General features: G+C 37.5%; 2 protein-coding genes across 2 annotated transcripts; one reads left to right on the forward strand and one right to left on the reverse strand.

The window, feature by feature from the left end:
* Positions 1–257: 257 nt before the first annotated feature.
* Positions 258–5,155, forward strand: LOC306847948 (transcription initiation factor TFIID subunit 10-like). The gene is made up of 5 exons (XM_079382204.1): positions 258–583; positions 751–908; positions 996–1,060; positions 2,549–2,663; positions 2,804–5,155. Exons 1-5 carry the CDS (start codon positions 436–438, stop codon positions 2,891–2,893), a joined length of 576 nt encoding a protein of 191 aa, XP_079238330.1. The 5' UTR covers positions 258–435; the 3' UTR covers positions 2,894–5,155.
* On the reverse strand, positions 5,076–23,229 carry LOC306847947 (dihydropyridine-sensitive L-type skeletal muscle calcium channel subunit alpha-1; the record flags this gene model as incomplete). The annotated part of the gene is made up of 45 exons (XM_079382203.1): positions 5,076–5,481; positions 5,575–5,661; positions 5,756–5,841; positions 6,681–6,757; positions 6,829–7,052; positions 7,136–7,258; positions 7,349–7,476; positions 7,570–7,671; positions 7,744–7,846; positions 8,937–9,033; positions 9,156–9,283; positions 9,403–9,562; positions 9,696–9,787; positions 9,906–9,971; positions 10,114–10,239; positions 10,345–10,371; positions 10,755–10,802; positions 11,337–11,420; positions 11,509–11,619; positions 11,827–11,985; positions 12,215–12,416; positions 12,528–12,674; positions 12,996–13,048; positions 13,133–13,240; positions 13,377–13,464; positions 14,261–14,367; positions 14,451–14,510; positions 14,599–14,728; positions 14,851–14,983; positions 15,335–15,404; positions 15,611–15,707; positions 16,240–16,354; positions 16,588–16,708; positions 16,786–16,993; positions 17,266–17,491; positions 17,679–17,839; positions 17,919–18,003; positions 18,130–18,269; positions 18,490–18,593; positions 19,318–19,523; positions 19,675–19,827; positions 20,089–20,222; positions 20,426–20,565; positions 21,936–22,041; positions 23,039–23,229. The coding sequence occupies 45 exons, from the start codon at positions 23,227–23,229 to the stop codon at positions 5,251–5,253; spliced, it is 5,544 nt and encodes a 1,847-aa protein (XP_079238329.1). The 3' UTR covers positions 5,076–5,250.
* Between the last annotated feature and the right edge of the window lie 524 nt (positions 23,230–23,753).

A 23,753-nucleotide genomic window follows, 5' to 3' on the forward strand; every position in this document is an offset into this window, starting at 1 on the left:
GTGAAGTGACCAACTCAAAATAGTATCACTAGATGGAGCTGTTTACAAGCCCTCATCTGATTCTGTCGCCGCATGAAATGTATTTCTCAATTCATCTAAATTACAAAATGTAACTTGAACACCAAACCTATATTACAAGATTTGCGCTTGATATTTTGTAAAACAAAACACGCTTGGATAAATGTTCACGGAAGCGCAATCGATCCCGGAACTAATGTTCAGAATTCTGATGTGAAGCGCAGTTCCTCCGGACTTTCGTCGTGGTTGCGCGCGGAAGTGTTAGTCACGTGACACACCTCAAGCGTAAATATTTTTCTCCTCAGCGAATGATCGCAGAGCTCGCTGTTTTACCTGCATAGATGAGTATCGACTTAATTTTTCCCTAGTTTAAACTGCGTAGATTTTGTCTGGAATATTCAAACTAAGCAGGCCAAAATGAACGTGGATCCTCCGCAAACCGGACAGACTGGAGCAGCAGCAGCAGCAACCGCATCCAGCACATCCGCATCCAGCAGCAGCAACTGCGTCCCAAACAGCGCCTCCACAAACCCCAGCAGCATCCCGGCGGTCGGCAGCGGCAATGGTGTGTGTCTTTTTTGACAGTTTAAAGGCGCACAGAGTTGCGTTGCCTTTTAGCCTTTAACTACTTAAGTGTTGGACTGTATAAAGATGGAGAGTAAAGTTAGTGTATTTGTAATCTTTGCTATTAGTGTAATTCTGAAGGTCTGTCGTACTTTTTGCCCCTCACAGTTCCCACCTCGGCAGCGATGGCAACCCCATCATCCGACTCCACCGTGTCCAACGGGGTGTATGTGCCCACAGGCATCGCTAATGGAGACGTGAAGCCCGTTCTCTCAACCACACCGCTGGCTGATTTCCTGATGCAGCTGGAGGATTACACTCCTACAGTCAGTCCACATAAGATTGCAGTACATTCTTTGATTCTTGATTGTATCTTTAGGAGTAGCACTGTTAACAAACTCTCTGTTTTTCAGATCCCAGACGCAGTCACAGGATACTACCTCAACCGAGCTGGGTTTGAAGCGTCAGATCCAAGAATGTGAGTTGGAACAATGTTCTTTCAGAAAGCTGTTATGTAGTGGTGCTGCTAAAACATTTTAGGGTCTTTAAGCAAACATTTTTTTGACTAAACTAATCTAGTTTAAAGGCCCGTTTACACCAAGAACAATAACTGTAACGATAACTATATTAACGTTTAAAATCAGCTCGTTATTATACCGCGGCAGCGGTCGCGGCAGTCGTCGTGTGAAGCCCTCTTAGTGTGAAGACCAAAGAGTGTAAAGACCATCGACTCTACCGTGCGACTCCACCGGGCAGGGACACCGGCAAGGGATAGTAGTAGCTTTTTATTTAATTTTTTCATTGATATGTTTATTATTGAAATGTTGTTGTTATATGCATGTGTTAATTTTATTTAATTTCTTTATTTTCTTAAATATGTGGGTAGATAGTATTTATAGAGTTGTAACTTTTTAGTTTTAGTTACTTTTTCTTATTTGTAAGTCGCTTTGGACAAAAGCGTCTGCTAAATGACAAAAGTAAAAAAGTAAAGAGTGTAAAGACCATCGACTCTACCGTGCGACTCCACCGGGCAGGGACACCGGCAAGGGATAGTAGTAGCTTTTTATTTAATTTTTTCATTGATATGTTTATTATTGAAATGTTGTTGTTATATGCATGTGTTAATTTTATTTAATTTCTTTATTTTCTTAAATATGTGGGTAGATAGTATTTATAGAGTTGTAACTTTTTAGTTTTAGTTACTTTTTCTTATTTGTAAGTCGCTTTGGACAAAAGCGTCTGCTAAATGACAAAAGTAAAAAAAAGTAAAGTAACATCCACAAAGCTTAAAAAACAAAAAAATGGCAAAAACACCACAAGAAAATTACTAAAAAATTATTTTTTTTTTCTTGCTTTTTTTGTATCTTTTATGTGACTTGTGTTTGCTGTGTGATGCTGCTACCCTACTTGAATTGCCCCTTGTGGGATTAATAAAGTTGTTAACTAACTTAACTTAAAACTAAATTAAAACATTTAAAAAATGTTAAATTCTACAATAATATATATTTAAGTTATTACAGTGGTCCAATGCTCTACACAGAGCATCTCATCATCATGCAGTCACATGAAGAAACAGAACAAACTGAGACAGATTAAATCCAGAAGAACTGTGGCAATGTCTCCAGGATGCTTCAAGAAACCTACTTGCAAAGCTACAGTACTAAAAGTACTACAGTTAAAAGTTACATGTCATTAATAGATTTTCTTTATCAATTAATTTGTATTAACTACATTAAATCAACATTTGGTGTGACCAAGTTTGCTTTCAAAGAAGCTGTTGCCCTAAGTGCGCTTTTGGTTTGTGCATAGTTTTTCAGGTAGGTCTCTTGGAGCATCTTGTTGCCAATTTTAAAACACTACATTTCTTAATAAAAATATCTAGTGATAAAACTTTATTATTTACTCATCAGAGTTTAAAAAATGCTCATCATGAATCTTCCTTGATATCTTTATTCTGTGTTGTCAGAATCCGTCTCATATCATTAGCGTCTCAGAAGTTCATCTCAGATATTGCAAATGACGCACTACAGCACTGCAAAATGAAAGGCACAGCCTCTGGAAGCTCCCGAAACAAGACCAAGGTTTGTGTTTGCAAATTGTAATAAGTACAGTAACATATTCTACAATAAATCTATATAATGAATGTTTAATCTGCAGGCCATCAAGTTAAAAATGTGTTGTAAAAATCTCTCATTCACACTGTTCTCATCACACCTCCCAGGACAAGAAGTACACGCTGACAATGGAAGATCTCACACCAGCCATGGCAGAGTATGGCATAAATGTAAAGAAACCTCATTACTTTATTTGAGGGAAAGTGCTTCATTGAAAGGGACTGCTGGAAATGCGCTGTTTACCCCATCAGAGCATTGAAGACATTATCCTTCAGCGTGGGAACCATCAGCCCACTGGCCCTCAGCTTTTTGTATTTTCTTTAAGTGTGTTTAAGTTGTTTGATTGCATCACACCGTGTGACTTTAGTTGATGTCAGTAAAAATCCTGTATAAATAAATTAATTGTAATTACATTTTGTGTTACTGAAGCCTAGTGGGATCAATTATTGTGAAAATGAATCTGTAAAGCTTTTACACTTCTGACGTCAGCTCATACACTGTCTGAACTTCTCATCTCTGCTTTATGGATTTAGTTTCACGCCATAAGAGGCTTGGGCTGTAACGTGTTGCAGTATTAATAGTACCTAGAGCTGCTCTCAAGTTTCCCTCTCTACAGTGTAGTACAGCTGCACTGGCCATAGACCGCTCATCACACCATCTGTCTAGAGCAAACATGATATTAATAATAATATTTAAATACTAGCCTTTGCTTTGTGCTATTTGCAGTTGCGCTTAATCTGCATGTGCTCACAGGCAAAGTTAATACAGATGTAAAGCTCAATAATAGAGTGACGGGGCAGTTATATCAAAGCTAGTATTCAGTAAAATTAAAATGCAATTATTACTGTGCTCTCATTTGAAAAACAGTGATTATATTGTAAGTGTTAATATTAAATGATTTTATCAAATGAATGCATATATTCCAGATTACTTCTATAACACAATATGAATCTAAATGGCTAGAAAGCATTTTCCCATATCCCAAGAAAAAAATGTGAACATTGTGATGATGTTTATTAAATTGCACTTTTAACTTCATTACATATTCATTAGCAAGAAACAGGCCCGAGGTGGAAAATGAAAAGTGTGTATCTATACATTGCAAATCCATCAAAATGTTGTACTTTGCAATGAAATATAAAAACGTGCTGAACAGAAATGACAGATCAGACCTTATACAAGAGAAAATACAGCTTTAAGATGTAAATTTTTAAGTTCTGCTATATTTTAAAAAGGTGCAATGTTGCAAAAATCAGTGAAGTCACAAGCAAAATTATTTCATTTGAGGACTTCAGCTGCTACACTGACAAGATTCAAAAAACCGGAACACTGCTGCTCAGTGAAAAACTTTTCAAGAGCAAGAGTTTTTTTTTAGTTCAGTGTTGTTTTAGTCACGTATCTGCATTGCATTTTTGATGTACACGCATTACATGTAAACGTCTACATCCAATGTCCTTAGAAAACTCATCTAGCCCACTAAATATCCCTTTTCTAAGGAAAAATGTGTCAGTGTCTGTGGGCAGTACACACACAAAAAACAGGGACACGGCCTGCGTTACATACTGATCCCATTCCCACTGTCCTATATCAGTATGTTGTATACAACAAATATACAAGCCGTTAAATGAAATAATAATAATTAAAAAAAAACATCCTTAATTCTTTACATATTCCAGAAAAAGTTTTCTTGATATACTAGCCAATGACTGACATTTAATTTTCAATCCCATTATGAGCACTGAGGAGGATTCTTTTGAAGAATGTAAAGGCTCATGTGAAACATATGCATATGTACTTCAATTTGCCGATAAAAACATTTCATTAAGCCTTTATCAGGCATTACAAGCCCCTCCTACCTCATTTGTAAGCACCTTGGATAAAAGCATTTGCTAAGAGAGTAAATGCAAAAACACAAATGAAGTTCTTTGCATATTGTACTTGTCCTGTCAGTCACAAGCATGCAAACACTTTCCATTTAAATTTGATAAAAAATTTAATGAAAAATATAAAAAATCTAATTTCTTTTTAGGACCAGTATGGGTGTTTTTCCTCTCTAAAATCCTCCTTTAAAAACTGCTAAAGATTTTCCTGTAAACAAGATGTCAGTATAATAATCCCTCCATTTAGAGTAACAATTATTTTATAACCGAACAAAAAAAAAAGTTCAAACCACAGGTGCATGTGGTAGACAAACCAAAGAAAAGACTTGCCCTTGTGGCTCCTATGTCCAGAGATTACAAGGTTGCAACTCACTCAACTGTAAATGTTCACAGAACAGAGTGTGAACAATTTTATTGAGGATGTTTGGTAAATTCAGGCACCAAAAAACTGTCCTAAATGAGAACAGCCATCAGAAATAAAAATCCCCAGACCTCATTAAAATAGTAGTAACGTGTTCAGGCAGGCGTCCTTTTTTATTTCTCTTACCATCAAAAGAACACTTCCAAACAACCAGTGCACTACCTGTTCATAAACTGAAGTAAGTGATTTTGGACAATAGCAGAGGATTCAGGCTGACGTTTCATGAATTTGCTGAATGTCTCTCAGTATGTTTCTACACAGAACTAGTGTTTTCCTTGGGCTTGATTGACTTGGTGCCGGGTGGAACTGGGATGGGACGACGTCTACGTTTTATCACCTTGCCACTCTGCCCGTTTACAATACCCTGAGCCATGCCCTCCATATCCTCCACGCCAATATTAATGGCTTCTGCTAGCTCCTTCCTAGTCACAGATACAAACTGGGGGTCCTCAGCCAAGGAGTCTAGACCACCGTCTCTCAGTGCCTGAGGATTCATGGACAATAAGGTGTAATAATCTTTCCTGAGAAGGTATGGAATGAATGTTAAGTACATAAGATGTGGCCTGGTGTATTTTACCTGCTGAATGAGTTTGTCGGTGGCTGGTGAAGCTTCTGTTGCTGCTGTCTGGTTCTTTGATGGCCCGTATGAGGGGTTACAGGGGAACTGAGAGAGTCAGACACACACGGAGGAGTCAGAGAGGAATATCAAGTGGTCACTGTACTCTGTTTAGCTCAAGAAATGTGACACCTATCCACACCTGTGTGATATCGGTCCTCACAGTGAAATCTGACAGCCGTCTGTCATCAACACTTGAGGCCCCGCCCACATACGAACTGGAGTCTCCTATTGGTTGCACAGAAAATAATGTCATTTATACAATAAAGTGTGTAGATTACTGTCGTATCATCTGAATTTCTTCATGGTATAATTATTTTAAATGGCTTGATTGATTATAACAGATTTTGAAAGCTTTTAAAAGAAGTCTTTATGTTTACAGAGACTGCATTTATTTGATCAAAAATACAGTAAAAACAGCAACATTCTGAAAAATTGTTACAGTTTATAATGGCTTTCTGAATTTCCAGCAGTCATTACTTCAGTGTCTCATAATCTTTCAGAACTCATTCTAATATGCTGATTTGGTGCTCAAGAAACATTTCTTATTTATTATCAATGTGGAAAACAGTTGTGCTGCTTTATATTTTTGGTAAAGTAAAAACATGCTTTTCAGGATTCTTTGATAAATACAAAGTTCAAAAGAACATAATTTATCTGAAACAGAAATATTTAGTATCATTAAAAATGTCACTTACTGTTAATTACTGTCACTTTTGATCAATTTATTGCATCCTTGCTGAATAAAAATATTAATTATAAAGTTTTGAACAGTAATTGATATGGTGATATTTGTTGAAGTGCTTTCAATAAAAATTAATTTAAAATGAATAACATTCAATAAAAAAGCAAAAAAGCATTTTCAATGTAATACTGTAAAACAAATGACTGTTTTAACGAGTTGAGTATAAAATTTAATAAAATGCTTAATTGATATGGAAACAATATTACAATAAAAAAAATCTTATGGGTCCTAATAGTAGAATTTTTCTAATAAAAATTATAATATATATTTATTTATTCTTTATTTATTTTGTTTCCTTCAATCCCCTACTGTTTTCACTTACTTATGTCCTCAAATGAATCGTTTCTAGTTGCAGCAGCTGACAGTGACTCGCTTTCAAACGTAAACCTAGATGACAGACTAAAAACAGCATCAAATGAGCATTTACAAATACACATTAAGTGCACTTTTCATTAAAGGTATCCACTCACTCTTCAACAAAGTTGGCATTGTTATTGGTGTTGGTTGTTGTTGGCATGTTATCAGGAAAGAACTCAGTGTTTGGGAGGAAGACAGAGTCTGGAGGTGACTCTATATCCTCCAGACGAGTCTCCACAAACTGCAGGGGCCTCTGGCTGGTCACCTGTGTGGAGTGGGGACTGCTGGGCTCAGAGGAGAAGGGGTCTGTGTTGAGTCCAAACAGACCTCCTGTCCGCTGCATGGATAGAGACACAGAGACTATAAGTCTAAATGGATCTGCTTGTGTCTATTTCCTTAAGAAGATGCTTCAGTGCAGACCCTGTAGATGCCCTCCTCTCCGGCCTCCAAGGCACGCTCCATCTCATCCTCAGCGATCAGGTCACCTGAGATAGCCCTGTGCAGCTCAGGTGCTGCTTCCTCCTCGATGCTGCGCAGACCTGCCTGCAAAGTCAGACGGAAGTCTTGTTAGGATTTTGCTTGAAAAGCGTCCTTTTTATGATGTTTACTGCAAGTATTTATCATAAAGTGCACCTTAATCTCATCAGCGTTCTTCTTGGTGGGCCTGTACCCGTAGTATTCCTCCTGCCGCTTCATGAACTTGCGGAAGTGTTCTTGAATCAGGAAGGTTGCGTAGAACTTTCCAACGGTGACTTCATCCTCTACAGCCAATACAATTACATCACAGTCAGACATGGATTGTTTTTAAAAACATGTAAATTAAACATAAATGATTATTATCACAGCTATCTCACCTCCAATGGGTGGAATGACCTGGTCCAATAGCTTCATACTGGTCCTCTTCCAGATGGACTTAATGATGGCTCTCAGTTCCTCGTTGGCCTGCTCAAAGTTTCCTAACAGAAAAATGTAAATTAAATATATCCCGCGAAATAAACTGTTTATTAAATTTAATCTCAATTACACACCTTCAGTTTTGATTTTCAAAGCTGTTCTGACCAGTGCGAAGAGTGTGGCGTTGAAGGTCACTGTGCCATCGCTGTTCAGCGGCATGTTCATGGAAATCAGCCGCTGAGGTGGAAGTTCACAAATACAGATACTCACTGAAATACACTACTGATCAAAAGTTTGGGGTCATTAAATTTTTACAATTGTTAAAATTCTAAATTGTAATTGTATTGTTTACATTGCTATTGATAATGTTTCTTGAGCACCAAAACAGTATATTTGAATGATTTCCAAAGACTGGAGAAATGGCTGACACTGAAGACTGGCGTAATGGCTGCTGAAAATTCAGCTTTACCATCAGGAATAAATTACATTGTAAAATATATTGAGTTGTTTTAAATTGTAATAATATTGTAAAATATTGCTGTTTTTATTGTATTTTTGATTAAATAAATGCAACCTTGATGAGCCCAAAAAAAAAAAAAACCAACCCCAAACTTCTGAACACTAGATTACTTTAAACGGAACCAAAAAAAGTCGATATCTACATTGATAACATTTTTCCCAGCTTTCCGAAACTTTGTTAACAACTTATTTCCCAACTTTACGAATCTTCCACCAAAAGCCCATCTTGAAGTACCCTTAGATAAAAAGGGTGTACTTTATACAGGCTGATCTCCTCTATTTCCACCCTCTCTCTCTCACAGTATTAAGCAACAGTGGGAGTCGGACCTTTAACTCACATTTGAAGATGAGATCTGGAGCCAGATCTTGTCCTGTGTCCATATCTCTTCTATTTGTGCAAGACATAGTCTAATCCACTTAAAATTTAATCATCGCATTTATTGTACAAAAGAGGGGCTAGCAATCTAACCCAATAGGTCAATTTAATCATTATGATGTCCTTATGCCTGTAGCTAGATTTTGATCCAAAGTGCATTGAGTACAAGTATGCGCAATGTATGTATATATTTGTAATGGTTTGTTTGCTGATGTAAATGTGCACAATGTACATGGGCGATTATTTTTATTTATTGTTTCTAAACTGATTCAAAGTTTATTTTGTACATAATTGACATGCACTCTATAATTACATATTGATAATATAATTATGTACTTTTTTTTTTGTATAACTCGGGGGTTGGGGGTAGTGTGTGGAAAAAATGTTAGATTAGGCAAAATAACCCCCCCCAAAAAAAGCCAATTGTCTTACCTTACAAGCTGAGCGATGGGGACAAAATTTACCAAAACCCAGCGGTGGTTGAATCCTCCGCAGGAGAGTAACTACATCCAGATGTTTGATTCGTCCCCTTTGTAAGAACAGAAGACAGTGTACTTTATTATGTTTTTGGGAAATTCATAAAATGAATCTCCACGAAGCACAAATCTACAGGATAACATGACACTGGAATTGGAGTTGTAATTAACTCACGTTGCTTCAGGGTCATACTCTGCCCAGATCTTCTTGAACTCATCCAGATGATGCGGGCCGAGGATTGACCAGTCGTGAGTGAGGTAATCAAAATTGTCCATAATGACAGCCACAAATAAATTGATAACCTAAAAGAAGAGAATGATTTTGTTTCTAAAACAAACAGCAATTTTGTATAGGCTACTGCATTCTGAGCTGATTTCCAATTTTACAATGTATAAACTACAGGAGCCTCATGTCTGCTTACCAAAAATGCACACAGCATGTAAAAGCTGATGAAGTAGAAGACAGCGATGCTGGAGCCGCAGGTATACTCCTCTCCAGGGCCGTAGTCTGATTTGGCGTCACAGAGTTTCCCATACATAGAGGCAAGCATGACTTTAGGCCACTGCTCTCCAGTGGCAACACTGTGAACCCACACATTCATCAGTTACCTGAATAGTTGAGTGCACTGTATGGGCTCTCAAGTTTGCAAAGAATGACTTTTATTAGAGAACAAACAAGCAAAAAATTTATTCTCTCACTACATTGTTGACTCACCGGAATAATAACAATACAGCTTGAGGGAAGGTTTGGAAGTTATTGTTGCGGTTAATCTCTGTACTATCGACCAGAGCAATTTTACCAAACATCTATAAACAGAAGGAGAAAGAGAGAGGACGAAAGAATTGAAGAAAAATTATATAAGACGATTGAGAGAAACAACAGGAAATTTAAACAACTGAAGGAAAGCAGATAAGTGAAGCCCACCTGCATCCCTATGACAGCATAGATGAAGAAGAGCATGACAATGAGAAGAGCCACATGAGGCAGTGCCTGAAGCAGGAAACGCATCATATACCATAAGATATATTCAGTTAAAGCTAGCACTTTTCATTAAAATAATAATTAATAAATACATTCCTATGATTATTATATTATTAACTATTTCATTTTCTTTTCTTTTGTCTTGTCTGACCTGGAAGGACTTAATAAAGGTCCACAGAAGGTTCCTGATCCCCTCTGAGCGATTGAGCAGTTTAATGAGACGCAGAACACGGAACAGCCGGAAGAACGTGATGGAAACTCTGACATTTTCTGCATCCTATAAATGAGTGAGATTATGAGACAAATGTTTAGTTCCGGCTATAAATAATAAACTTGACATTTTTTAAGTGTTTAAAACAAACAAACAGGATAATGTACTTACAGCTATTGCCTGCATTGGATTCACTTCCTGAAAAAAGAATATACTCTTTTCAGTCATTTCCATCAGTTATGCAATATAATACAATATAAAAATAATATCATATAAAGTATAAATATACAACAACACCATAATGTAGTATAATGCATATTTGTGGATATTTAAGCAGACTTTACCAAAAGAGACTTAACCAACATCAGTTATATAAAGAATAAGGAATGAATTCAAATGCTTTTAATCAAGCACAGTGTGACAAAGCAAACCTTTAGTAATTTTTTTAAGCTTTTTAATTTTTGAGAATCTGCTGACTGAGCCAATAAATCAAGATTATTAATGGCAGATCTCCTTGTTCTTCGTTTAGTATGAGGTAATGTGAGCAGTGTCTGTCCCATGCAGCGCAGAATGATATTTACTGCACAACCATGTAGACACCACAGTCCTCCACTGGCCTCCAGCGCAGCCTGAGAACAGAGAGATGAGAAGTCAGGATGATGGATGAGAGATGACATGAGAGAAACGGCAATGCATCTTGCGAATCAGAGACAAACATCAACATAACATCAAAACTATGGATCACACTTCCAAAACAAGTGGTTATTTATATAGACAATAAAAAGTGCATCAAGTCACTCTTGGAGATATGGAGTGGTGTGTATTAAGCAGCTATGAGAGATGGAAAGAGGGTGGTCATTAACATATGTGAAATTAATCATGAAAATGAGCCCATCAATGGCCACTGATGAGTGAAGTTGGTTGAATGAGAAGAATACTAAGCTGGAGCTGATGAAATCGGTACCTCCTGTGCACTAATGCTGAAATTGACTGCTTGCTGTGGTCTGTGCTTCATGTATCGCTAAATACGGGTTTAAAATACAAGCCATTGTTGGTCACCATTTGAAATGCTTTTGCTTTTGTAGAGACATTAACACAACATATAAATCACTCAGACAATATTTTTACGTAAGTGTGGAGTCTCAAATTATTGTCATACTCACATCAACCTCACTGAGGACCACGTCAACGATACTGCCGACCACAATGACGAAATCAAACACATTCCAAGGGTCTCCAAAGTAGCCCTGTGTCATGACACACACAAAATACCAACAATGTCATAAAGCAGAGCACATCTTCTTACACGGTTTCATATCGAGGAAGTAGGAGTACCTTTGCTTTGAATGCAATGAGTTTGACGATCATCTCTCCAGTGAACAGAACAGTGAAGATGAGGTTGAGAGTGTCAGAGAGTTTGGTTATATGATCCGACTGGTTGCAGTGCTGTACCACAGAGAGAAGAGAGACAGCAGATTAACAAAGCAGCCAAGTTTTGAATGTCATTATTAATGACTTAACCCCCTCTTTTGATCAATTTAATGCCTACTAAAAGTATTAATTTCTTTAAATAAACCTCACTGACCCCAACAGTAGTACAGTAGTGTATATCATTAGCTGTAAATAAATGTTAACTCCTGTTTAACTGCTTACCTGAATTCCAAGACACAGTGTGTTGAGCATGATGAGAAAAAACATGAGGTACTCAAAGTAGCAGGAGGTCACGAAGTACCACACACGGTACTGGTGCGGGTTCTTCGGGATGTAGCATTTGAGGGGCCTTGCTTTCAGTGCATACTGTACACATTGACGCTGGCGAGGGGTGAGACGGCAAGAGAAGATTATTATAAAATCACAGCAGATTAAGCCCAGCTGCATTAACATCATAAACCTGATCAATGTATATACAATAAAAGTGGAGTTAAACCAGGTATATGAAATGCAGATGTACAGCATACTGTAAATAAATTTGTCATTCAATATACACACAAATTCCTGGATCAAATCCCATGTGAAGAACATCAAAGATCACACTGGTTACCTGGTTCTTGTCTAGCTCGCAGTCCTTGTATTCCTGCTCTCCTTGTTTTTGGAAAGTTACGATGACGAAGCCCACAAAGATGTTCATCATGAAGAAGGCAATGATGATGATGTAGATGATAAAGAATATGGAGATGCCCACTCGGTTATTGTACAAAGGGCCTGTGTCTACTGCATTTGAGTCTATAGCCTTATATAAGAGCCTGTTGAAGATGAGTGAAGGAAGGTTTTGTGTGAAACATGACTCATGAAACAACGTTATTTGAGTGCAGCTAAAAGAAGAAGAAAATAGTAGTAGATGTTCACACACTCACTCTGGCCAGCCCTCAAATGTGGAGATGGTGAAGAGAGCCAGCATGCCGTTGAGGACATTGTCAAAGTTGAAATCACTGTTGACCCACACGCGCTGATGGACCTCCATGTCATGAAGAGAGTTTTGCACATGCTTTAAAAATGTTCCGCTAAGAAAAACCAAATGCAAGAGAGATGTTTTAGATACTTATCAGGAGCAACATGAGGAGGAAAAAGCAAATTCAAATGCTTTTAATCAAGCACAGTGTGACAAAGCAAACTTTTAGTAATTTTTTTAAGCTTTTTAATTTTTGAGAATCTGCTGACTGAGCCAATAAATCAAGATTATTAATGGCAGATCTCCTTGTTCTTCGTTTAGTATGAGGTAATGTGAGCAGTGTCTGTCCCATGCAGCGCAGAATGATATTTACAGCACAACCATGTAGACACCACAGTCCTGCCACAAAGAAATGTGGCAAAAAAATACTCACTGACACTCCTCTTCTGTCTTTTGAAGGGGGTCCGTACAATAGAACAATTTTCCCTGATTAAAGGTAATATGTTTAGCATACAGTCACTTCCTTCATTTCAAAACGCAGGGTTTAGCACAATATGGTGGTTGTCTCACCTTGAAGAGCTGCACTCCAATGCAGGCGAACATGAAGTCCAAGAGCATGGTGACCAGGACGATATTACCAATGGTCTTTATGGCCACAAACATACACTGGACCACATGCTGGAGATGAAAATTTGATTATATTTTGTGCCTAATATGTATCATGCTTTGAAGATTGGCCCTAAACCTATATGGCAGCTATCCATATTTAAATACACAGAAAAACTCAAACACAAGATGCTGAAAGCATACACACCTTTAAACCTTTGGCTCTGTTGATGGCCCTTAGAGGTCTAAGTACCCTCAACACCCTGAGAATCTTCACCACTGAGATGGTACTCGACCTGCAATACAATAATGCAATTCAATTAGTGACCTTCATTGTATTTTAATTAAAACTTACAAAAAACATTCACTTATTTTTAGAGAATTCTACTAAAACTCACAATGTGTTTCTTTCACTACAAATTATCATATGAAGTCAGTTGTAATCTGCATGTGTTTGATTCATTTAAAAGACATTGCCACATAGACTTAAAAGACCTGAATAATAAGAATCATTTGTAAGAGAATTGTTTAGGATTTCATTGGTCGGTCTATTTGTTTTTGATTCACTTAACAGAAGAATCATTCATTCTGAAAAGGGAATATACATGTTAAGCATTATGTTTTTGATTCATTATAAAGAACTGACAAATAGTCATTCAATCAAGAATGTTGAACTCAAGTTTGAACTGTATTGTTTGCACTATGTGTTTTTGAGTCACTGAAAATAACTGGCTCGCAAGAGTCATTTATTCAGGAGTTGGCTGGACTACACTCAACGAGCTGAATGGATTTGAGACTCAATCATTGAAGAATGACATCAACTACATTAGTCGGCCTAAATGTTTTGATTCACTGTTCACACACTGTTCGTATATATTGAAAAATGTGCAAAAATGCTTTTAGTGTTCATCAGCAGAATAACGCACATGTGAGAACAGTTAACTGATATTTTTTATTTATTGGGTTGTCTTTGTAATTTATATTCAAGTTAGAATATTCCTTGTTTAAGACAAAAATATCCTTGTGAAAGCAATAAAATGATGGGTAATGTATACTAAAAACTGAAACAACATCAAATATTATTGAACTTACTCCATGCCCATTGACAACAGGGAAACACCCACAACAATAAGATCCAAAATGTTGAAAGAGTTTCGGCAGAAAGAGCCAGTATGCAGGAACGCTCCATACACCGTCATCTAAAAATACACAGGTCGGTGCTGAATTAAATGTCAGCCAAACCACAAATCTGAAAGGATCATCAAGTTGACAAGCAAATTACCTTTAGCACAATTTCAATGGTGAAGACAGTCGTAAAGACAATGTCGGCATAAGCCAAGACCTGTGAAATGAATTAATGAATGTACATTTTTATGAACGGATAACTAATAGTTCAGTTAACACAATACAATAATCAAAGTTTTTAGTACCTTGTTTCGGAATGAATGGGGGTCGATGGGGTCTTCAGCAGCCAGGGAGATACTGCTGAGGAGGATGAAGAGGAGGATGATGTTGGTGAAGGTCGTGTGGTTGATGATCCTGTGGCAAAGCTTCCGGAACCTTTCGATAAATAGCATCAGAAAAACTTTTTGGGGCCATTTGTTAGGCACAATTAAAAGTCTAGTTCTAAATTTAGTTTTAGTGGTCTACATGGTATAATAAATCAGGCCATAAAGCCTTACTTGTTCTGTGGGCCAAAGATGAAAAAGGAGCTGGCCTCAGGCATGGGCACCACTGTCTCCTTCAGCTGTAGGTCAGCCATGGGTCTGGGCCTGGGGCTGATAGGGATCTCTGGTTCCTCTTCCTCATCATCACCTGAGTAGGAGAGATGGATTACAGAATGGTCTACTCAAAAACATTATGCTTATTTGTGATCTACTTGTGTGAAATAATATTTATTTGGATTAGCACTGATCATGAAGCCGTTTATGCTGTGAAGCTAATTTAATTTTGCACAGCTCGAAAATCAAATGAAAATAGCTAGGCCTATGCTTTGAAATATGCTCCATAAATGAGCTTGGAGGCTGGAGCTAATAATATATTTTACTTATGAGCTTCATCCATTACATGTTTAGAGATGTACTGTGAGGTCTGAGCCAGCATTTTATGAAGTGCAGAGCCCTCAAATGATATATCAAGTCTTGTGTTAGAGTCTTTCAGCCTTACCTGGAAAGTCTGCAGGAGGGAAGGGGTCTTTCACTTCATTAACATTTGATTCAAACTCATCTATCTTGAGCTGGAGACAAAAACATGAAATTTGTTTAGACATTTACAATTAGTTTATTTAGCAGACAATAAGAGCCAAGCATCAGATTTAATGTGGTTGACTGAAGACCTGATGTGGTGAATTATCCTAAGAGACTAGGCAGAAAGCCAACTAGTAAAGTATTGCAGTGGGTTTATATAAAATAAGCACAGTGAGCTCTTTTGTGTCAGATGTACCTTTGCTGTGGTGGGCATTCCCTCAGCTTTTGACCTGGACTCCATTAGTCTCTTAGCCATCAGAGCTTTCTCCTCCTCACTTTTCTCTGGCAATGTTCTTATTTGAATAAATAAGACAAATTGTTGTTTAATAATATATAATTATGCAAATACATTCAAAAGTTTGGGGTTAGTAATTTAAAAAAAAAAATTATGCTCACCAATGCTGAATTTATTTGTTTAAAAATAAGGCAAATACAGTAATATTGTGAAATATGATTACAATTAAATAACTGTTTCTATTTTAAAATGTTAAAATGTAATTTATGCTTATGATGACAAAACTGAATTGTCAGCAGCCATTGTTCTTGACTTCAGTTTCACATGATCCTTCAGAAATAGCTCTAATATGCTGATTTGATACTCCAGAAACATTTCTTCTTATTATCAATGTCAAAAACAATTGTGCTACTTATTTTTTGTGGAAACTGCAACATTTTTCAGGAGTTTTTTCAGGATTTTTCATGAAGAAAATTTCAAAAGAACAGCATTTATTAGAAAAAGAAACATTTGCTACATAATACATATGACTTTTAATCAGTTTAATGCATTGTTGATGAAATAAAAGCATTAATTAGTTGTTCTTTTACCTCATGAGTTTCCTTCGGGCTTTCTCCTCTGCTTTCTCTTTCTGCGCTGCTGTCAGACTCTCAGCCTCGGCTAGATTGTCCACAGCGATGGCCAAGAACACATTCAAGAGAACGACTATTTAACAGCTTGCTAAGGAAAAGTCCAAACAAACTTTTCACAACAATACAACATTACTGGTTGTGAAATACTTCGCACTTAGCAACAGAAACAATGGCAAATGTTTATTTTATATTGAGTGCTTTGCTATATCTTTTAAACACACTGAATTCCCATTTATCATCTCCAATCAGTTCTGACAAATTCATAACATGGACATTAAAATAATGACACATGCTTCAAAAGGATACAGTTTCCACAGACATACAGAATTACGAAGTAAATGCTAACAAGAATTCCTGGGGATTGAGGTCCACCATGAGCCATGATTCCATTGTACATAATCGAGTCCCACTCCTCTCCAGTTAGGACCTGAAAACGAAGCCCAACCTCACATAAACAGCTTCTGTAATCAGAGCACAATTTCACTAAAACTGCAGTTGAAGTACCTGGAAAACACTGATGAGGGCCTGTGGGAAGTTGTCAAAGTTACTGCGCTGAATCACTCTGTCAGGGAAGTTGAGTTTCCCACCAAACACCTGCATACCCAGGAGGGCAAAGATGACAATGAAGAGGAAGAGGAGCAGGAGCAGGGAGGCGATGGATTTCACTGAGTTGAGTAAGGATGCCACCAAGTTATTAAGTGATGTCCAATACCTAAAGACCAATGAGAGGAAATAACAGTCTTGGTGAAGGAAACGTGTATTTTGTGCACGAGAGGTCATTTATTGTAAAAATAAAATAAAATATAATATATATTTTAAAATACTGATTTAATAAATAAATGATATATTTTTAAATCACAACGCCAGATCCTGTGCAAAAGCCGAAGTAAGTATAGTAGTTGTAGTAATAAGGTGCGCTTCTCATTACTTCAGAGTAACAGTTCTTGTGAATTGTTGCAGGAAAATAAATAAGTTGTAATGTACCTTGTAAGCTTGAATAAGCGCAGGAGTCGTATGCATCTCATCACAGAGATCCCCAGTGGTGTCATGATTTTTGACACGACCAACATGATCTCCAGTATTCCGATCGTGACCACAAAGCAGTCAAATCGGTTGAAGATGGACATGAAGTAGGCTCTCGGACCAAATGCATACATCTTCATAACCATCTCAATTGTGAAACAGGCAAGTAGAATTACATTGGCAGTGTCTGCAAACAGGACCAAGACTCTTCAAGATCTTACTTTATTCACCAAAATAAATATATAATAAAGAATTACTGAATGATTCTATTCGAAAGATTCCTTACAACAACCAAAAAACCTTTAAATACTAAATAGGAGTTGGGAATCTTGTATTCCTTAATGTATTGTAATGTATTGCTTAATGGAACATACCTTGAAAACTTGTTAACCCCTCAGTCTGGTTATGATGCTCCGTCGCAATGACCAGAGTGTTGAGTAACACAACAAGGAGAACCCACCAGTTGAAGAATTTAGATTTCACCCAAACATGACACTTCCTCCGCAAAACAATGTTCCAGCGGCGTGCGAGACGGCTGCGGATTACACAGTAAATGAAGAATCAGTCTTTGGTTAAATCATGATGCACATTTTTGCTCTTGATTGCATACTTACTAGAAATAGATCACCCTGTTGATCCCCTCCATCTGGTATAAACTGTCTGTTTCTGAATCACTGTCCTTTCTAAGAAGAAGAAGTGCTGAAGAGTAAATCAAAGTAGTGAGAAACTTTAAAGATGCAGTTTCTGTGCTTTTTTGAATGACATTAGATAGATCGATAGAATAACATAACACATATGTAAAAAGGACTGTAATAGCACCATTACCCTCAGAATCTCCATCCATCACTTCAGCAAGAGTGATCCATTCCATGTAACCTTCCAGATCCTCATCCATTTGTTGACACTCTCGTAGCTTTTGGTACTCTCCTCGTGACCGTGACTTCTCCCTTTCCTTAGTAAACTCTCTGCATAGAGGAAAAACTCATCTCAGTTAGGCCACTTAACCATGTAATTGAGTTTGCTGAAAAGAGCCATTTAAGTTCTGTCTCCCATAAACCATTTCAGTGGACTCATTCAGTCAGAGTGTATTTGGATGGAACAATAATAAAGACTCCCAAATTGTTAACCAAACTTTAAGCAGTTAGTATTAAAACCTTTTATTAAAACCATAGCTAGAGCTAATACCCGCTCAGTACTCCAAGGACGAGGTTGAGGATGAAGAAGGAGCCCACAAGTATCAGAGTCAGGAAGTAGATCCAGGGCCAGTCATTCCCCATGGCATCATTAATCTAAAAGATAAAATCATCACTATATTAAATTTGGACAAACATTAAATTTGGATTTGTTCCAAAAATCCTGTTCTAGACAATCGGTCAGTCTGTGCATTATTTATGGGGAGTTTTCTCTTTCTGCAGTTTACATCTTTGCACTAGTAGGTGACGAAAAGTGGCTTTCTTTATTTATGAAATACACCATTTCTGTGTATTTCTTGGAGATTAAAAAAAGATCTAGAGACACCACTTAAAACAAAATTAACTTCTTTTAACTTGTCATGCGTGAGATGCTGCAAAATATGCAAGGTCACACACTTTTGTCCAGCATGTTTAGAAAGAAAAATTATTAAAAAGCAGTGCAACGCAAGACACATTGCCAAAGATCGGGAAAAAAACAGGGTCTCAAGTTAAATCTGCTTTGACATCATTTGGAATTATTTTGTTGGTCGGATCAAAAAGATACAAAAGAACTGGAAATATTGTGTCTAAAATGTTACTCACTATTAATTTTTTTTTTGTCTATTGAACTGTTGTGTATAACTAATATCAGCCTTGTTATCTTGCTGTTGGTTTGAATGTCACCATAATTTAATTGTATTATACTGATTGTTAAATTTATAGTGTCCCATCAGTAATTTTTAAACTCTAGCATAAAGAAGTTTAATATAAATGAATGTTTGTCTTCTGGGCTCTCCATAAGAGAGTAAACAGGAGGATTATCATGTCCATAAGTAATTACCCAGTAGAGCACATCAGTCCAGCTCTCCATTGTGATGCACTGAAAGACTGTGAGCATGGCAAAGCCAAAATTGTCAAAATGGGTGATGCCAAAGTTGGGACCAGGCCAACCTGCCCGACATTCAGTGCCATTGATGGTGCAGCGGCGCCCGTGTCCAGCCTGAGCACAGGGCGATGGCTTCTCATTCTCCCTTATGGCAATGATATCTGAAATAGAGGTTGAACAGTACTGGCACCGATTTGTCAATTCGCTATCATTAAAACAAGCTATTATCTTTTACATATCCAAAACTTGTTTTCAATTATGAGATTCCCTTTATATGTTTGAAGATCTCAGAGTCCAAATAAAAACACTCACTAGTGCCCTGGTAGTAACATGTCTTGTGCATTTTACACTTGAACAGCTCCAAACCCATAATGGCATAAATGGTGACCATGAAGAAGACCAGCAATGCAATGTGGAAGAGGGGCAACATGGACTTCAGAATAGAGCTCATCACCACCTGGAGGCCTGGATGACAACAAATACATTTTTAACACACCAGCTTTTTTAACATTCGACAAAGACATGTAATCTTACAAGACAGTTGACAAAGCATGTACATAAACACATTTGTGTACATATTTAAACTGTTTTCACTCAGCACTGGCTCATTCTGTGATATTGACCATATTGTAGGATTATAGTAATTATGATATTATCTTCAGAGTATATCTAGGATCTAGCTTTAAAGGTCTATGTTACCCTACTTGTGGTGCTTAAAAGTCTTACTGGGAACTCCTGATACGAGTCGCAGTGGTCGCAAGACTCGAAATGCTCTAAGAGCCTTCATATCAAACCCTCCTCCTTTCTCTGTGGGAACTCCTGCTATTGTGTTGATGGTGTCCACAACAAGTGTGAAGAGCCTGCAGAGGCAATGTAAAAGGACTATTATTTAAGAAATGTAAAACAATTCATTTGAAAAATGTCAGCTTTTATTGTATTATTAATACCTCAATCTCTACAGAAAAATCTATGTTTGAACTGAGTTCAGGCCAGTTTTGGGAATCATTTCAGCGGACAATTGCGTTTTGTTTATGACTTCTGGACATTCTAAATGTCAGCTTACCCCATGAACACAATGACAAAGTCTAATATGTTCCAGCAATTTCGTAAATAGGCTCCATCATGGAACAAAAGCCCGTATGCTATTATCTTTAGGAAGCACTCCAGAGTGAAAATGACCAGGAAGATGTACTCCAGACTCTCCTGCAAGGAAACAAGCAATATAGGAGAGATTAATGGGGTGCAAATTCAGACTTGTTTTTTTTCTCACAATTGTGAGAACTGCAAGATACAAACTCAGGGTTAAAAATATTTATTTATTTAAATCCAGACCCATAAATGCATATTAAACTGGGTTGGGAAAAAGTATTTTAACATTAAGAAATTATAACCTACAAGACATTTTCTTCAACTTTCTTGTTCTTCGAGTTTTGGCAGCTTCAACACACTGTCAACTGCATTGCACAGATGATTTATTCTAAAAAACATGTGCAAAGTGCCACTGAAACCTGAGCATTAACATTTTACCAAACCAAACAACTGTCCTCAATGTGCAGTGAGGATCTGATCAGTATGTTTACATAGCACACAGACTCTCATTCTACATGGACAGGTCATATCAACCTAATTCTGACCATGTCTACTGAGATCCATTCTCAGCTCCCGTTTCATGACTTAGTATCCGAGGAATGGACGTATGTCACTGTAACCCCAGGGGGAGTAAATAAGTGAGAGGGTCTCAGATTTGTGCCATCTGAAATGTAATAACTCTCTATGTTCTGAGAAAGGAGAATATGGCTGCACACGCTAGGGAAAGAGTGTGTGACCTACATACATCAAAGCTTGAGTCATGAAATAAGCTTGTGTAAAGAGGATTTATCATTACTTTTAACTGTTTATATACAGTAGCTGAAACAAAAAAGGTTACACATAGGAAAAGAGGGGTAAATGCAATAAGTGGACCCTCAATGTGGGACAGAACTGTCATGTCAATAGAATCTATGTTAATTTCTCATTAGATGCGTCATGAAAATCCCCTTCTGAGATTTGAGTGTATTTATAAACGCCACACGTGTACCTTTTGGACATGCACATCTCAATTCAACGACTAAATATAAAACTCATCACACAAAGCAGCACCTGCTAGCATGGTATATTTTTAGTTTGTAAAATATGTTCTAAATTGCATTCTAGGTATATAAATCCATAATTCTATCTAACTTGAACTCTTAAGAGCTTATGCAAATCACAAATTTGTCCTGTGCAACCACCAACTGGATGGGAACGTTAGCGCACATGTATCAGTTTCAAAACATCTACATCCCCCTTATAACCCAAGGGCCAAAGACCTGAGTAGGCAAAAATCTGAACAACGCTTTATCTTGGACATGTTTAAGTATCTCAGATTCTCTGGCAACACACCATGAGGTGTGTCTAAGACATAACTACCCCTTTACTCCAGTTCATCTGTGCCATAATATTCTTTGCAAACTTCAGTAGCATATATTTTCCAAATTACCTGTAATCAGAGATTATTCATTTAAAATGTATGTTCTCCTATGGGAACTTCTCACCAATGTTAAATTGGTGTTGTTGGTGTCCTCTTCAGGCATGGGCAGAAACACAGCCAGAGCTACACAGTTAGCAAAGATAGTTAGCAGGATAATGATTTCAAAGGGTCTGATGGAGTCTGCTCAGGAAAACAATGAGTAGACATGGCAAAAACTACCACTGGAAAATTGAGGTAATTACTTTTCACATTCAAGTTGGTGATGGATATGTGTCAGATTTAACCAAAAATTAACAGTCGCCCAGTGCCAAATAAATGTAAAACTGATGTGGGTGATTAAATGAAAGAGAGAGATTTTGGGTAGTTATTTGGTCAGCAGCTAAATTAGAATCACTGACACAAAAACCATCTAGCAAAGACAGTTTTACCTCAGAGTAAACATTTACTAGTACAGAATATATAATAAATATATGATTACATGTCCAATAAGAAATATTATAATCAATTAGTGCTGTTTCAGTTTAAACTACATGACTCACAGTCTCCAACAAACTGTAATTATTTGGGAATTTGTGCCACTAGGGGGTGGAATCAGAATTTCACTGCCAGCTCAGCATCATGTCTGCTAGAGATTTACATATACAACATTTTCAATCTAAACCCTATGAAACCAAAACAATGAAAACTGTAAATAGGGTCAATTAACACTAGTTTAAAGTCTTATTAATAGTGTATTTGCTGACTGGCTGCAAATAGGCTGGGGTTTATCCTTATCTTCCATGTAGACCTTTTCCAACTGCTTCCAATTGACCGTGGTGAGGCTGACACATAACAAAAGCTTAACACCTTCAGTTCACAACTGAGACACAGATTTCAGCACCTTAAGACATACTAAACCTGGGGATTATGAAAAACAACTGTGTCCGATTTTATTTTCTCCACCTCACAGAATAAGATATCTATCATGGAGCAAATATCTCAGTCTGGTTTTGTTGAACATCAGAGGTATGGTTGCATGCTTTTACTGGCATGCATGCTAAACCAGCTCTCTGGGGGATGGATGCCTTTCTAAAACACACCCATCTCAATTATGATTCAAAACTAAACAAACATCAAACTACAGTCCAAAAGAATGGAAACTAAAATGGATGTAAGTTTGAAGGATACTTCCATTCCACAATGTTGATGCAGGTCTTCCGGAAAGGGTTTTTGAGCGTGAAGAAGAACAGGGATCGTGGCGGTCGAGGGTTTCCTCCTGTGGCCTGTAGTTTCTTGAGTTTCTCTCTTTGCTTTCTCTTCAGTTCTTCTTCATTCATGATGAACGAGGCCAAAGCATTACCACCACCGCCCGACTCCATTTTCAATCTCCCAAAAGTAAAATCTTCTCAATTCCCCACAAAAAAGAACCAAAACCTGAAATGAAATTCCTAGTTTAGCAAATCCTTGGTCTTCTTAAGTCCAGGTCAGATCTTTAGTATGGTTCTAATCTTCATCCACCATCTCGCCCTCTCTGAGAAGGCACAGTGTACCTTCTTGGCCCTGGCCCCTGCTGCAAACCTACACCAGACAAGCAGGCATTGGAGGGGTAGGGAGCATTTAGGCACAGCTGGCCCCTTCTGAGGGATATAAATAGACGGGTGGTCAGTGTCCATTCTTGGGGGTGAGGAGGTAGGTGGAGGAGGGGATGGGCGGCCTTGGGGTGCAGCAGATGAAGAAAGAGAATGACTAAGGTTCTGTAAGAGAAATTCAGCTGCTTATACAACACCACAGATGAGATAAGAAAATATTAAGAATAGGATACATAAAGAGGTATTGGTATTTCCTAGTTGATTTACAGTAAAAAAAACAGCAGATGAGTCTTACCCATAGTGAATTTTCTCAA

Source organism: Barbus barbus, assembly GCF_936440315.1.
Source record: "Barbus barbus genome assembly, chromosome: 28".
Lineage (NCBI taxonomy): Eukaryota > Metazoa > Chordata > Actinopteri > Cypriniformes > Cyprinidae > Barbus > Barbus barbus.

Excerpts from the sequence above, each read along its gene's own strand:
- LOC306847948 (XM_079382204.1), top strand. The coding sequence starts at position 436 with ATGAACGTGGATCCTCCGCAAACCGGACAGACTGGAGCAGCAGCAGCA. Across the intron at positions 909-995 it reads TGGAGGATTACACTCCTACA|ATCCCAGACGCAGTCACAGG; the intron begins GTCAGTCCACAT and ends TCTGTTTTTCAG. Across the intron at positions 2,664-2,803 it reads GCTCCCGAAACAAGACCAAG|GACAAGAAGTACACGCTGAC; the intron begins GTTTGTGTTTGC and ends CACACCTCCCAG.